This window comes from Suncus etruscus, chromosome 20 (genome assembly GCF_024139225.1).
Source record: "Suncus etruscus isolate mSunEtr1 chromosome 20, mSunEtr1.pri.cur, whole genome shotgun sequence".
Taxonomy (NCBI): domain Eukaryota; kingdom Metazoa; phylum Chordata; class Mammalia; order Eulipotyphla; family Soricidae; genus Suncus; species Suncus etruscus.
The window spans coordinates 24,843,808-24,859,027 of NC_064867.1; the positions used below are offsets into that span (position 1 = coordinate 24,843,808).

The 15,220-nt window shown below is 39.6% G+C and overlaps 1 protein-coding gene across 1 annotated transcript in view; it reads left to right on the forward strand.

Annotated features, from left to right (window-relative positions):
- Positions 1-14,259, forward strand: part of HACL1 (2-hydroxyacyl-CoA lyase 1) — a 36,356-nt gene extending 22,097 nt beyond the window's left edge. The window contains exons 11-17 of the mRNA XM_049766139.1: positions 1,890-1,973; positions 3,152-3,253; positions 4,602-4,756; positions 6,615-6,773; positions 9,507-9,614; positions 11,305-11,491; positions 14,108-14,259. Of these exons, the coding sequence (XP_049622096.1) occupies positions 1,890-1,973; positions 3,152-3,253; positions 4,602-4,756; positions 6,615-6,773; positions 9,507-9,614; positions 11,305-11,491; positions 14,108-14,140 (828 nt within the window). The 3' untranslated portion in view covers positions 14,141-14,259. The remainder of the gene's footprint in view (positions 1-1,889; positions 1,974-3,151; positions 3,254-4,601; positions 4,757-6,614; positions 6,774-9,506; positions 9,615-11,304; positions 11,492-14,107) is intronic.
- Positions 14,260-15,220: the final 961 nt, after the last annotated feature.

Genomic DNA, 15,220 nt, shown 5'->3' on the forward strand with positions numbered 1-15,220 from the left:
AGCACAACTGTAGGGTGTTTGCCTTGCATGCGGCCCACCCGGGAGGGACCCAGTTCAATTTCTGGCATCCCCATATGGTCCCCCAGCCTGCCAGGGCTGATTTCTGAGTACAGAGCCAGGAGTGACCTCTGAGCACTGCTGGATGTGGCCCCAAAATCAATCAATAAAGTTAAAAAAATAACTGACTAAACATTATTATCGATTCTACCAGCTTGGAAAAATATTGTTATAGATTATCCCATCAACTTAGAGTAAATAAGGTGTGTTCCAACAAGTCTTATTTTAATGCCAGGTGCAAAGGCACACATTTTTTTTTAATGTACTCAGCATTGTTAATTCTCATCATACATTAATGTTTAGTAAGTTCATTGTTGCTATCCTGCGAAATGCTAACCTAAGGCACAGCTGGCCTTTTTTCAGCAGTGTCTGCCAGGACCACACCACCCCCTTTTTAGTGGGGAGACTTGGGCTGCACCCAGCAGTCCTGCTAGTATTTAGCCATCATGCCTGTAGGCTGGGGACTACGGCGATTTGCTAAGGGTTTCCATACATTCCAGGATTAAAGCCTCTTGCCTGCAAAGCATATACATGGACCCATTGAGCTATTGACCCAACCCTACTTTTTGCTTCATATTTTGGGAGTTTAGGGGAGAGATTGGGGCCACACCCAGCAGTGCCCAGGGCTTACTTCTTGCTCTGTGTTCTGGCGTCACTCTGGTGGTGCTCATAGACCATATGAGGTAGTTTAGCTGTATGTAAGGTAAGCACCTAACCCCTGTGCTATTTCTCTGGTCTACCTTTTGCTTCCTTGCTACTTTTTTGGGACTTCTAATATATCCCAGTCCTCTTGCAGTCATTAAGAGCTTTCCAGTTAAACAGACCTGGATTATACCTGGAAGATGTTGCTACTTTTTGTTTGTTTTGGAACCATACTTGGGGCTTATTCTTGGCTCTAAACTTAAGGATCATTCCTGACAGTACTTAGAGGACCATAGAGGATTCCAGGGATTGAACCCAAACCAGGCATGTGCAAGGTACCTCACCTGTTGTATTATCTGTCCAGTTCCACCACCACTTCTTGATTAAAGTGGATCTATTGGACAGCTAAATAATTCTTGCAGAAGCAGCTTTTTCTACTTGCCCATGACCATACAGAAATGGAGTTTTTAAATAAATAAATAATAGGAACCCTCTACACAGCGGTAGGGTGTTTGCCTTGCATGCAACCAATCCAGGATGGATGGTGGTTCGAATTCCGGCATTGGCATCCCATATGGTCCCCTGAGCCTGCCAGGAGTAATCCCTGAGTGCTGCCAGGTGTAACCTAAAAACAAACCAAAATATAAATAAATGATAAACAATCACATAATCATTTAGGACTGGTTCTCCAAATGTGGTTTCTGGACCAATATCATCTGCTTCACTTGGGAAATGTACTAGAAGTGTATGTTTTTAATTCCAGTCATATATTATTTAAGATCAATCATGCTTCCAAACTACTATTTAATAGGTCTTCTAAGAAATTTTGATACATTCTCAAATCTGAAACAGCAAATGAACTCAGATGGAATTAAGTAGAACCTTCTTTTGATTAAATTCAAAACTATGACTGAACATGTTGGATACATTCCTGTGAGTATAAATGGAAATACCAAATTTCTACAGAGTAGATTTTAGGGAAAATGTTGAGGTTTCTGACTTAGGTATAGTAATCATATAGTTCTTGTGGATTTTAATTTTTATTAAGGAATACCTTGAATTACAAATTGCCCTTATTATGTTACATATCCATAAAACACATATGATGTGTACACATCAGCCTTTATTGCTTTTTCAGAGATTTTTAAGCAAATGCGATTTATTCTTTAACCTTGTTATTTGTTTTTTAGATTGATATCTGTGCTGAAGAATTAGGGAATAATGTAAAGCCTGCTGTGACTTTGCTAGGAGACATAAATGCTGTTGTTAAACAGGTAAGAGCTTTTGCATGGACTTTAACATATTTGGATTGGTGTTTTCAGGATAGCTAGCCTTAATAATGTTTTAGTCTTTCTTGACTTGGTAAGATGTTTATTAATATATATTTTAAATACAATGTACCGTGAAATCTATTTTTAAATATAAATGGAACTTGGTAAATCTAACTCTTTGAAGAGAGCAAATTTATGTAGTTAAAGGTTTCTGGAGAGTATTATAAAGACATTGAATGGGGGTCAGAGCAATAGTACAGTGGATCATGCTCTTGCCTTGCATGCAGCTACCTGGATTCAATCCCTGGGATCCCATATGGTCCAAGCACTACTAGAAGCAGTTCCTGAGCACTGCTGAGTGTGGCTAAAAAATAGAAACAAAAACAAAGCAAAACAATATTAAGTAGACCTGAACGCTCATAAATATGGCTGAAAAAAGTAGTTCGGGGCCTTGTATGTGACCAACCCTAGTTCAGATTTTGATGATAATGGTTCCCCCAGAATCGCTGGGTGTGGCCCTGGGAAACCCTTGAGCGCCTCCAGATGCTACCCTCAACATCCCACCCACTATGATAGAGCAACCAGGGGAACCAAAACAAATGGTGAAGAAATGACTATGTACTGGGAAAATCTATCTCAGTATTTCCTTAGGCATAAAGAGACTTTTATTCCAAACTGTAATCAGTGACTTACACAGATATTATTATTTGTACATAAATTAAGGATTTCATTATGCCAGGAGATAAACTATAGCTATAATTTAAGCTATAGATCGATATTGTTAACATGATTACACAATATTTGCCTGCAGTCCTCTATCACTTATGGAAACATGGGAACACTTGATAATGTAATCTTTGGATTTTGGGAGCTGTTAACTACTGGCCTTATCACAAAGGGGTGTTTTTTTCCTTCTGGGATCAGATATTGAGGAGGACTTCAGAACCCTCCCTCTGAAGTGTGGGTAAGGTAGCCATCTGCTGAATGTTCCCATGAACCCAAATAGTTTCTCATCTCACCTGTTTATTTTCTCTCAGTTTGCTGCCAAGAGTCAAAAGCAGAAAGCCTCAGTGATGTGAAGGGCTGGACAGTCTAGCAATTTTTTCAGGAGGAATTTTATATTAATATGATTTAATTATTTTCAAAAAAAGAGTTTATGTTCCTTTTTTTATTTTTTCCAGCTTTTGGAACAATTTGTCAAAATATCCTGGCAGTATCCTTCAGAGAGTAAGTGGTGGGAAACCCTGAGAGAAAAAATGAAGAGTAATGAAACTGTATCTAAGGTAATACAGGACCCATTGAGACTCATGAGTCATCTACCTTCCTAAAAATCACCCCCTGTGCAAAATCATGCTCTGAAATGTACAGGTAGAGCTTATGGGGGAAAGAAATTAAAGGCCAAAGTCTCAAAAACTGAAAAATTGGGGACCGGGCGGTGGCGCTAAAGGTAAGGTGCCTGCCTTGCCTGCGCTAGCCTTGGACGGACCGCGGTTCGATCCCCCGGTGTCCCATATGGTCCCCCAAGCCAGGAGCAACTTCTGAGCACATAGCCAGGAGTAACCCCTGAGCGTTACTGGGTGTGGCCCAAAAAAAACCAAAAAAAAAAAAAAAAAACTGAAAAATTGGGCCAGAGAGATAGCATGGAGGTAAGGCATTTGCCTTTCATGCAGGAGGCCATTGGTTCGAATCCCGGCACCCCATATGGTCCCCCGTGACTGCCAGGAGCAATTTCTGAGCCTGGAGCCAGGAATAACCCCTGAGCACTGCCGAGTGTGACCCAAAAACCACACACACACACACACACACACACACACACACACACACACACACACACACACACAAAAACCTCTGAAAAGTTAAAATATGCAGAATTGACTACATATGACTACATATTCTGGTTTATTTTGGAATTCACTGGTTTAATGCTCTTTCTTCTCTCTCCTCTCCTCTCTTCACCCCTTTTTGTTCCTTCCCTCCGTCCCTCCCTCCCTCCTTCCCTTCCTTCCCTCCCTCCCTCCCTTCTTCCCTCCCTCCCTCCGTCCCTTTCTTCCCTCCCTCCCTCCTTCCCTCCCTTCTTTCTTTCTTTCTTTCTTTCTTTCTTTCTTTCTTTCTTTCTTTCTTTCTTTCTTTCTTTCTTTCTTTCTTTCTTTCTTTCTTTCTTTCTTTCTTTCTTTCTTTCTTTCTTTCTTTCTTTCTTTCTTCTTTCTTTCTTTCTTTCTTTCTTTCTTTCTTTCTTTCTTTCTTTCTTTCTTTCTTTCTTTCTTTCTTTCTTTCTTTCTTTCTTTCTTTCTTTCTTTCTTTCTTTCTTTTTCTTTCTTTCTTTCTTTTTGGGAGCCACATCTAGCAGTACTTAGGGGTTATTCCTGGCTCTGTGCTCAGAGATCACTCATGACAAGCTCAGGGGACCATATGGGATGCTGGTACTGACCGTGGATTGACCACATGTGAGGCAAACAACCCATTTCCTATACTATTGATCTCATCGGTGACAGATAAATTAACTTCTCAGAGTGGTAGTTTGGCAGAAATATGGGAATTTCACAGCTTTCAAATAAATTTGATAATAGTCTCTTGAGGTTTTTTTATTCTTTTTTTGTTCTAATTTGTTTATATATTTCTTAAATATTTTAGGAATTAGCTTCTCAAAAATCCTTGCCTATGAATTATTATACAGTGTTCTTCCATGTTCAAGCTCAGTTACCAAGAGACTGTATTGTGGTAAGTGAAGGAGCAAATACCATGGACATTGGACGTACTATACTGCAGAACTACCTTCCTCGTCATAGGTACGACTACCTAAAAATAAATCATGACTTATGTTAGATGTGAAACGGATTAAGAAAACTTTATACATATCCAGTGGATAAGGACAATTTTTCCCATAGTTTTTAGTTGTGCAAAGTTTCTTATGCTTGATGTGGGCATGATATCCTGTGATAATTTGTATGCTCAGTGTTTTTTATTCTATTTTACTGAAACCATTGTGACTTACAAAGTCCTTCATAGTTGGATTTTAGGCATACATTGAATCAGGCCAATCCCACTACCAGTGTCAACCTTTCTCCACTAACGTTCCCAGAATGCATCCTATATCACTACTCATTGTCCCCTGGCCTGCCAGTATAAAAGGCCCATTTTAAGTTTAGATTGTTGTAGTTTTGATCTCTTGATTCTATCGTTGTTGACTTTGACTTGGATATATAGTTCTGTCCTTTTTTATCTCCACCATTGTACCTGAGACTACTTGGCTCCTGGCCCCCATCTTTATTTCTCTATTTTTAATTTTATAGAAAAATGCAAAAATATGAGGTAAAACAAAGTAATTTGTATCCCAGGGTTTTATGAAAAAGGTGGAAGCTCCTATATAAAAGATTAAAAAGGGGTGTCTTTTTTTTGCATAGGCACAACAAAAGTTGGAGAAAATAGAAAGGGAAAACCTTTGACCTAAAAACAGTGTATCTCTATCCATGAAACATACTGCCATAGACCAACTATACGCTCCGTGTATACTAAATTATCTAACCTGGAAATCTTTTATCATGGTCCCAAGAAAAATTCTCTTCAATTATGGTTATTACATTCAGGCTTTAGTAATTGAGATCTTGGTTTCTGTACAAATCCTATGTCAAAGCCAGGGCATCACAAAGCATCTTCTGGTTTCATCACACCATTAGGTGGCAAGGCTGTTTTCATGTCGTCAGGGTGTCATCTAAACCCACCCTGAGGAGGGCAGCATTAGGGCTTTCCCAAGTAGAAGTTTAATTCCTGGTACCAGTTCCAAACATGGGATCCAACATTCGGGAGTGAATGGCCAATGTTCATTCACTGAAGCATAAGTCAAGTCACAATGGCAAATGTTCAGGGTTAAAGATCCCCCTGCAATAAAAATCTTATGAGTTCTAATTCCTATTAATAAGAACTTCTTTATGTAGGCAAGATTTTCCTTTTTAATGTGCCTATGCAAAAAGCAACAATGCCAAATGATACTAGTGGTGCATATGGGGGGTAAAAATAACAATCCCTATAACCTCTTCTAACTTAAAACCCAAGAGAAACTAAAATTTCTACTAGAATTTCCTACTAAACAAATCCAAAAAAGGGATGAGTAAACTACATCTACATAAGAAAATATCCAATAAGGATTATACTTATTAAGGACATACACCTAAAGGAATATACAAAGTAAATACACATGTCCCCTTTAAGTCTCTTGAGATAGCCTGGGGGGAGGGGAGGGAGAAGAGGAATCTAGAGCACAGCTTCAACCTGCAACATGGTCTTGTGGAGTCTGAAAATATGGGATGCCGGGATTCGAACCACAGTCCTTCTGTATGCAAAGCAAACGTCTTACCACTGTGCTATCTCTCCAGCCCCTATGCTCAGTGTTTTGAGAGAATATTCAGTCTTCTGAAATTTACCAAAGTTGCCAGTGACTTATCTTTTGTTCTGCTTATCTTTGGAGAATTAGATCCTCGGTGTAAAAATTATATATATAAAGAAAGAGAATGTTTCTATTCCCTATTATTTTTCATAATCCATGTGACTATTGCTCAAATTATGCTTTTTTCACTCCCCAAATTTCTTGCTGCATGTCTCAGAGGGTTTCATTCTAGCTTTGTGTCTTCCTCAATCTTGTCCCCCCAGGCTCGATGCTGGTACTTTTGGAACGATGGGAGTTGGTTTAGGATTTGCCATTGCAGCTGCCATTGTTGCTAAAGATAGAAACCCAGGCAAGCGGGTCATCTGTGTGGAAGGAGACAGTGCATTTGGGTTTTCTGGCATGGAAGTGGAAACCATTTGCAGGTAAAATAGCATTCTTCTGAATTAAGTCATTTCCAGAGTGAAAAATTATATACAAGGCCCACTCCCCTAAGAGGTCTCAAAACGTTCACTTCTGATACACTTTGTCTTGAGAATATTTGTATTACAAAGTCCACAGTCTTTCTCATTAGCAGACTAGTTTCATGCTGTCTGGACTCCATGCTGAACTGTGTGAGGTGGTTTTGAGGTCACTAAATATTCTAGTCTGAAAAAGCTTATTTTCTACAGAAACTGCAGACTGTGGTGGTAAAGAACGCAGCCTGGATTTAAATAATGTGGCTCCACCATTTCAGAGCCAAGTGAAAAATTATGTTACTTAACCAAACCTCAGTCTTCTCTAAAATAGGGGTAGAAGTAATAGTAGTTCTTACCACACAGCGTTTGTGAGGAACAAATGAGATAATCCAGGCACAGTCTAATAATATGAAAAGTTTAGAATAGTAACAGAGAAGCTCAGGAGTCGTACGTTTTTCTTCCCCCCATTATTATCATTTTTTGTTTTTGGGTCACATCCGGGGATGCTGAGGGATTACTCCTGGTTCTGCACTTAGAAATTGCTCCTGGCGGTTCCGGAGAGATAGCACAGCGGAGTTTGCCTTGCAAGCAGCTGATCCAGGACCAAAGGTGGTTGGTTCGAATCCCGGTGTCCCATATGGTCCCCCGTGCCTGCCAGGAGCTATTTCTGAGCAGACAGCCAGGAGTAACCCCTGAGCAACGTCGGGTGTGACCCAAAAACCAAAAAAAAAAAAAAAAAAGAAAGAAATCGCTCCTGGCAGACACGGTGGACCATATGGGATGCTGGAATTCAAACCACTGTCTGTCCTGGGTCAGCTGCATGCAAGGCAAATGCAATATTCCGTCCCTTTTTCCCCAGTTTTTAAGCTGGTGTGAAAGCCATTCTTTTCTTATTAAGAATTATCAAGGTTCTTATTAAACCCTTTGTAAGAGAATGTTTTGGGGCTTTCAAAACTAGTAAAGTCAGTACATTTTTATTATTTTTATTTTTTATTTTTTTTATTTAAACACCTTGATTACATACATGATTGTGTTTGGGTTTCAGTCATGTAAAGAACATCCCCCATCACCAGTGCAACATTCCCATCACCAATGTCCCAAGTTTCCCTCCTCCCCACCTGACCCCGCCTGTACTCTAAACAGGCTCTCCATTTCCCTCATACATTCTCATTATTAGGACAGTTCAAAATGTAGTTATTTCTCTAACTAAACTCATCACTATTTGTGGTGAGCTTCCTGAGGTGAGCTGGAACTTCCAGCTCTTTTCTCTTTTGTGTCTGAAAATTATTATTGCAAGAATGTCTTTCATTTTTCTTAAAACCCATAGATGAGTGAGACCATTCTGCGTTTTTCTCTCTCTCTCTCTGACTTATTTCACTCAGCATAATAGATTCCGTGTACATCCATGTATAGGAAAATTTCATAACTTCATCTCTCCTGACAGCTGCATAATATTCCATTGTGTATATGTACCACAGTTTCTTTAGCCATTCGTCTGTTGAAGTACATTTTTATTTTATTAATTTTATGTTATGGTTCCCTCTCCTGTCATCCTTTGTTTCCTCAAAACTTTAGTCATACTCTTCAAAATGACCTAAACCACCAGTAGATTCTGGTTCAAATGTTCCTCTGTCAGCAGATCTGCTCCTCAGGAAAAATAAGCATTACTGAATGACCATCGCATCTTGGGATTCTTATATCATTGCCACTACATTTAGGTTTTAGAAGGTATTTCATCATGGCAGGGGGTTACTCATTTCTTTTTGTCTTTCACTTTTTTTGTCATTGTAAGGGCCACATCCAGCATTGCTTAGCCTGGCTGTGTGGGCCTGATGCTTTGGTGTGTGGTCCAGAAATGCAGGGAGGATCGATTGGGCCTGACAGTGCTTAGAGCCTACCAAAGCTATACCTGTCTTACATGAAGAGGGCTAGGAGGTACCAGGAATGGCCTTGCATGTGTCAGGCATGAGCTAAACCATTCGAGCTCTCTCCTAGCAAGGCATTCTTACTGCCATCTGCAGGTCTGAGAACAAGTCAAGTAAGTTTGTCCAAGGCACATAGGAACATAGGAATGTAATCAAGTTTACCATTCCCTGTTTTTACACTTTCTTTCACTTATGTTATTTCTGATAATAAAATATCATCTCATTATTTGATATCCTTTATTTGAATAATAAGTGCTTAATGTTTATTATCCTACTATGACAAACCTCATTCTGGACAACTTTATCCATTTTTTGGTTTTGTTTTAGTTGGAAGCCTCCTTAGCAGTGTTTAGGACCCCAGGGACCACATCCAGAAGTACTTAGCCTGGAGATGCTAGGCGTGATGACTTATCAATTCTAAAGACTTCTATCACCTAGGAGCCTCAAGGACTACACCTGGCACTACTCAGGGTCCTTGCAGGGCTGGGGATCAAACTTGGGGATTTGTGCATCTCAGTATTGTGATCCAGTCCTTTGAGATAACTCCCAACCTTATTTCATCCAGTTTATTTTTGGGGATTCACACCTGTGGTATTCAGGGGCTATTGCCCTGCTCTGTGCTTCGAAGGACCATAGTGGTGTTGGAGATTTCAACCAAGATTGGTGGGATGCAGGGCCAGTGCTTAACTCCTATACTATCCTACTTTATCCATTTTTAAGATAATAAATATATTTCTTTGAAATTACTTCATGTATAATTTATTCTAAATTTTAGGTACAACTTGCCAATCATACTTTTGGTGGTGAATAATAATGGAATTTACCAAGGTTTTGATGTAAACACTTGGAAGGAAATGCTAAAGTTTGGAGATCCCACTGCAGTGTAAGTGACCTTAGACAACATACTTGCTTTCTCTCATCTGTTTTAATCTACCTTTAAAAAGTCAGCTGCTTTGGAATGTCTTTTCTGTGCCTGAATACTGTTCATTCATATTGTCCCCACTCCCATCCCCTTAATGGATGGGAACCACGTTATATAACTTCTCTGGGTGCTTCACTAAGCAGGTTCTGACTACGCAGCCTTTGAAGACATGGTGGATTAATTTGATATCTAATCTTTTTCATTAATGAGTCTTACTGCATTTATGGTTACTCCATTTTTGATTCTGACAGCCTTCTACCTTTTTACCTCAGACCACTCCTATCACCTGATGCTGAGGCACACTGAGATAGTTTGGTAACTGATGTGGACAGTGAGAGAGAGGGGAATAGATGAGCCAACCTAGGTGGGAGTGAGATGTGGCTTGCAAGTGAGACATACTCACTTATGTCTCTTGACTTCACTTGTTCTGTTGTCCTTTGCTGTTTTATAGAAACCATTTCTCTCCCCATTCTTTGATTCTTTTGGATTCATTGCCTTATTCAGTACAGTATCTCTGACCACATATGGTCATTTCAATTAAATAAAATGTAAAAATCTGTTCTTTGGTCTGATGAGGTAACTGTAGGGTTAGGGTCACATGCAAGACTCCGGTTTGGTCCCAGCCCTGTATGGGAACTTAAATATTACCACATTTAGTCCTGGAGACCTGAAAATGCCAAACACTGCTGTGTGTAGTTTTGGTGGTCTCCCACAGTTCAGGGTTCAAGCAACACCCTATCCTTGGGCCTTGGCATTGAATCATCCAATCCTGTTGGCCATACACCATCAGGAATGGCTTCCAGACTCTCTGAGCACTAATGAAAATACCCTTGCCCCCTTAATCTGTTTCTCATTTTAACTTTGATATCTGGATGACAGAGAGAGATTGAGAGAGAGAGATTGAGAGAGAGAGAAAGAGAGAGAAAGAGAGAGAGAGACATTCTGCAGGCAACGGGTAGGGCAGGAGGGAAACTAGGGACATTGGTGGTGGGAAATGTGTACTAGTGAAGGGTGTTATACATTGTATGACTGAAATTCAGTCATGAACAACATTTTGTCTGTGGGGGAAAAACTGAATTATGAATAACCTTGTAACCATGGTATTTAAATACATTAATTAAAAAGTTCTGGGCATGAAAGAATGCTTTCCAAGGACACAGAGGCAGTGCCTTTTAAGCTGAAGTTCAAATCCCCAGTGTTGCTGCTTCTTCTATCCAATCCTAGCAGCCCCGCTGTCTGCCGTTGCCACTGCCACAGAACTTTCTAGCCATATTGCGATCAGGTATGTGTGTGCCACAAAGAGAGAGCATCTGGGAAAACATCAGAGGAAATTGAGTGCAAGCCTCCATGATAGATATATACATATACATATATATATATATAAATATTACCACATTATATATATATATATATATATATATATAGCTAAGTATATGGGCAACATACAGATGTTTGAAACCTGATGAGCAACACAACTAAACTGTGTGCTGTGTGTGTGTGTATCCCAGTCATTGAAATAGTATTAACAACATCAAAGAAGGAAGGGAGAGAGATTTAGCAAGGGAGTGTCTTACAGTTTAACCTGAAAATTTTCATGTATCATTTCAGAGAAAATAGTTTTCCTTCTGTTGATCTGTGACTTTTTTTTCAGGGCCCCTCCTATCTCTCTTCTACCAAATGCACATTATGAGAAAATCATGAGTGCATTTGGGGGCCAAGGGTACTTTGTGCAAACACCAGAAGAACTCCAAAACTCTCTGATGCAGAGCCTGGCAGACACAAGTAAACCCTCCCTCATCAACATCATGATTGAGCCACAAGCTGTGCGGAAGACCCAGGTAAACAAGATTGCTAAGCAGAAATCACTCCCTCTCAGCCCTAAGAGTATCTACCAAATGAAAATACTCCATTATTCAAAGGTGGCTTTATGAGTAACAGTTCTGACTTTTTTACTTGTTCTGAGTTTGGCTAGTTTCATTTGTTTGTTCAATGTACCCTGGTTTACCTACAGAGGAGTTGTGCCTATGAATTGCTTATGGGAAGCAAAACAGGGCTAAGCCCCTTACCTCCTGGAGAGAGCAGAAATGGCCAGTAGTCTCACAAATAAATGTATCATGGCAGTTGTTCCAAAGGAAAGGAAAGAACACAGTTTTGAATGAATGTGCAATGAAGGATTTAATTTATACGGGGATCAGAGGAAAGGCATCTCAAAGGAAGTGATGTTTAAACTGATATTTGAAGGATAAATAAATCTAGCGAGCATAATCTTGAAAAAGAAAAAAGATGTACTTTTTAACTCAAAATGATATCACAGTACTATAATAATTAAAACGGTCTGTAATTAGCATAAAAGTGGAGAGCTTTGTGGTAATAAGTTTCTTAAAACTTAAAAAGTTAAAACTTAAAAAATAAGTAGGACAGAAATTCACCCACACATACATAGTCAGTTAACTTTTTTTTTTTTTTTTGGTTTTTGGTTTTTGGTTTTTGGGCCACACCCGGCGGTGCTCAGGGGTGACTCCTGGCTGTCTGCTCAGAAATAGCTCCTGGCAGTCACAGGGGACCATATGAAACACCGGGATTCGAACCAACCACCTTAGGTCCTGGATTGGCCGCTTGCAAGGCAAACGCCGCTGTGCTATCTCTCCAGGCCCAGTCAGTTAACTTTTGACAGAGGATCCACGAATCACAATGTGGTAGAAGGGAAGTCTCCTCAATAATTGGTGTTGGGAAAACATCCTAGATAGATATGAAATCAAAAAATATTCAAACTTGAATGTAGCACTAAAACCTTAAAGTCTCTGGGTTCTTGAAATCAGTTTTGTATGTAAGTTTTTGAATTTTGGCTTTAAAAGCAAAGACAATAAAAGCAAATTAAGTGGGATTACATCAAATGACTAAACTGTGTAGCAGGGATGTTGCTCACTGGGAAGAGTGTGCTATATATAAACATATATTTACACATATATATTTATGTGAGGTGTTTGGTTTGAATCTTACCTTCCCCCAAAACATCAAATTTGAAATAATTTTTGCTAGTCAGGAACATAATTGACAGGTTTTAGATTTCATCATTTTATTTATAGCTGGCTGTGTATGATCCAGTGACTGGAATGTCTCACAACCCAGGATTCCCTCCTCTGTCATCAGGCCATTAAAGTAGCTAAAGTAAAGCCACCAAGAGGTTTGGGGATCACATGTTCAGAAAACTAGTATCAAATACAGACCATAGAGACTACTATTTATTGCATCTAGCCCTGATCTGCTTCGTTTTTCTCCTCTATAATTCCATTAGAATTACCCTTATAGATGTTTTGTACTTACCACTTTAATTGGTCCTATTGGTCAGATTGCACCTCATTCCAGTGCAATTTTACATTGGTTTCTAAACTTATTGGTCGTTTGATTACTTGTGTGTCTCACAGTCCTTGCCACAGATAGGTGTACACTGGTTCTTCCTGCTCTGATGCAGTAGTTCAGGCCTTACTAAGAGGAGGGTATTAGTTTTGGGAGAGATTTCAGTGCTCTGCTCTTCTGCTCTTCTCACCCAGCTTCTCTTAGAATTGGTAGCTCTCTTTGTCTCTCTCACTCTCTTTCTTTCCTTTTTTTTTTTTTTTTTTTTTTTTGGTTTTTGGGTCACATCCGGCGGTGCTCAGGGGTTACTCCTGGCTGTCCACTCAGAAATAGCTCCTGGCAGGCACGGGGGACCATATGGGACACCGGGATTCGAACCAACCACCTTTGGTCCTGGATTGGCTGCTTGCAAGGCAAACGCCACTATGCTATCTCTCCGGGCCCCTTTCTTTCCTTTTCTTTCAAATGTATATTAGGTTCTTCCAGATTTTAGCTTGAACATATTTAAGTCCCTTTAATTCTCTGTGGTTGGTTTTTTTGGTGTGTGTGTGTGCGTGTGTGTGTGTGTGTCCCACAATATTAGGGGATCACACTGATGAGGAATCAAACCAAGTGCTTCTATGTGCAAAGCAATGTGCTTCAGCCCTAAGAGCCATCTCCTGGCCCTCATTTTAGATTGTTTGTAGGGTAAGACAAGGTTAACCAGAATGGCAACCCAGGTTCCATTCCTGGTTTCCCATTTGGTCTCAGGAATTACTGCGAGGAGTAATTCCTTAGTGAAGAGTCAGGATTAAATGCTGAATATCACAGGAAGTAGCCCCAAAACAAAACAACAATAAAAGACAAGAGGGGAAAGAAAGAAAACAACCCATATTCAGGAGAGAACACAGGTTTCTCTAGAGTGGAAAAAGCAAGTAAGCAAAGATACATGTTCAAGGAGAACACATGCCTGAGAGAGAAATTCTACAGACAGTATTTAATAGCACTGTGGCAAATATTGTTATGAATGGACTTTTATATTTCAGAGCAAGCCAAAACTGAGAAGAGCTTGAGGCCTTTATTTCTGATTACTGAATGTTTGTGGTCTTTTCTTTTTCTAGGATTTTCATTGGCTGACTCGTTCTAATATGTAAATAAAACCCCAGTGGATGATCTTGAAGACTTCTTTGTTCCCTGCGGAGGAAAAAAGGCATTTTATTTTCCATAGAAAAATTCTATATTATACAAAGAAAAATAAAGCGTTTTTGAATGACATAGTAAATTGACTAAAAGAAAAAAAAATCACATGTGTTCTACTACAGAAATAGCTAAACAAATCAGCAGTCAGTGAGCATGAATGGCAGGAGGGGAGGCAGAGTCGAAGTGATGTAGGTGTAGTGGGGAAGTTAGGGCCCTTTGGTGGTGGTGAGGGGCAGAAATTTTGTATACCAAAGCCATGACAGACAACACTACTGTAATTATGTGACCTACAATACAATTTAAATAGTATTGCCTCCAATATAATAACAACAAAGTTCAGTGCAAAAAATAATACATATATAAACAAATGGAAAGGAATCTGGAGAAGTTCCTTAGCAGTTTTCCTGAGCTCACTGGGAAGTGAATTGTCCCTCAAACCATATATATGTACGTATATGGAGAAAATAAATGGACACCTCCATGTGTATATATACACATCTGTATGTATATTTATATGGGTAGAAATGAATGTATTTCCTCATGTGTATATACACATAAGTAGAGAGGTAGAGATGAATGGATACTTCCTTGAAGAAGATTCGCAGATGGCCCCTAGACGTATGCAAATATGTTCACTACTCAATGCCAAGGAAATGCAAATAAAAATGTCAAGGAGATATCATCTAACACCAGTAAGAATCATGTATATCAGAAAGGCCAGAAACAAGCAGTGCTGGAAGGGAACCCTCTTTTACTTTATTCATAGGAATATTGTCTGGTTCAGTTTCTTTGGAAAACTGTATTGACATTTCTCAAAAAAGTTAGATATAGAAATTCCATATGACTCAGTGCTTCTTCTTGGCACCTATTCCTAAAATAAAAAAAAATATTTACTTGAAAAAATAGAGAGAGACTAGGGAGGAAGCACAGCATAGGGCGTTTGCCTTGCAGTCAGCCAACCCAGGATGGACCGGGTCTGATTCCCAGCATCCCATATGGTCCCCCAGCCTGCCAGGGACGATTTCTGAGTGCAG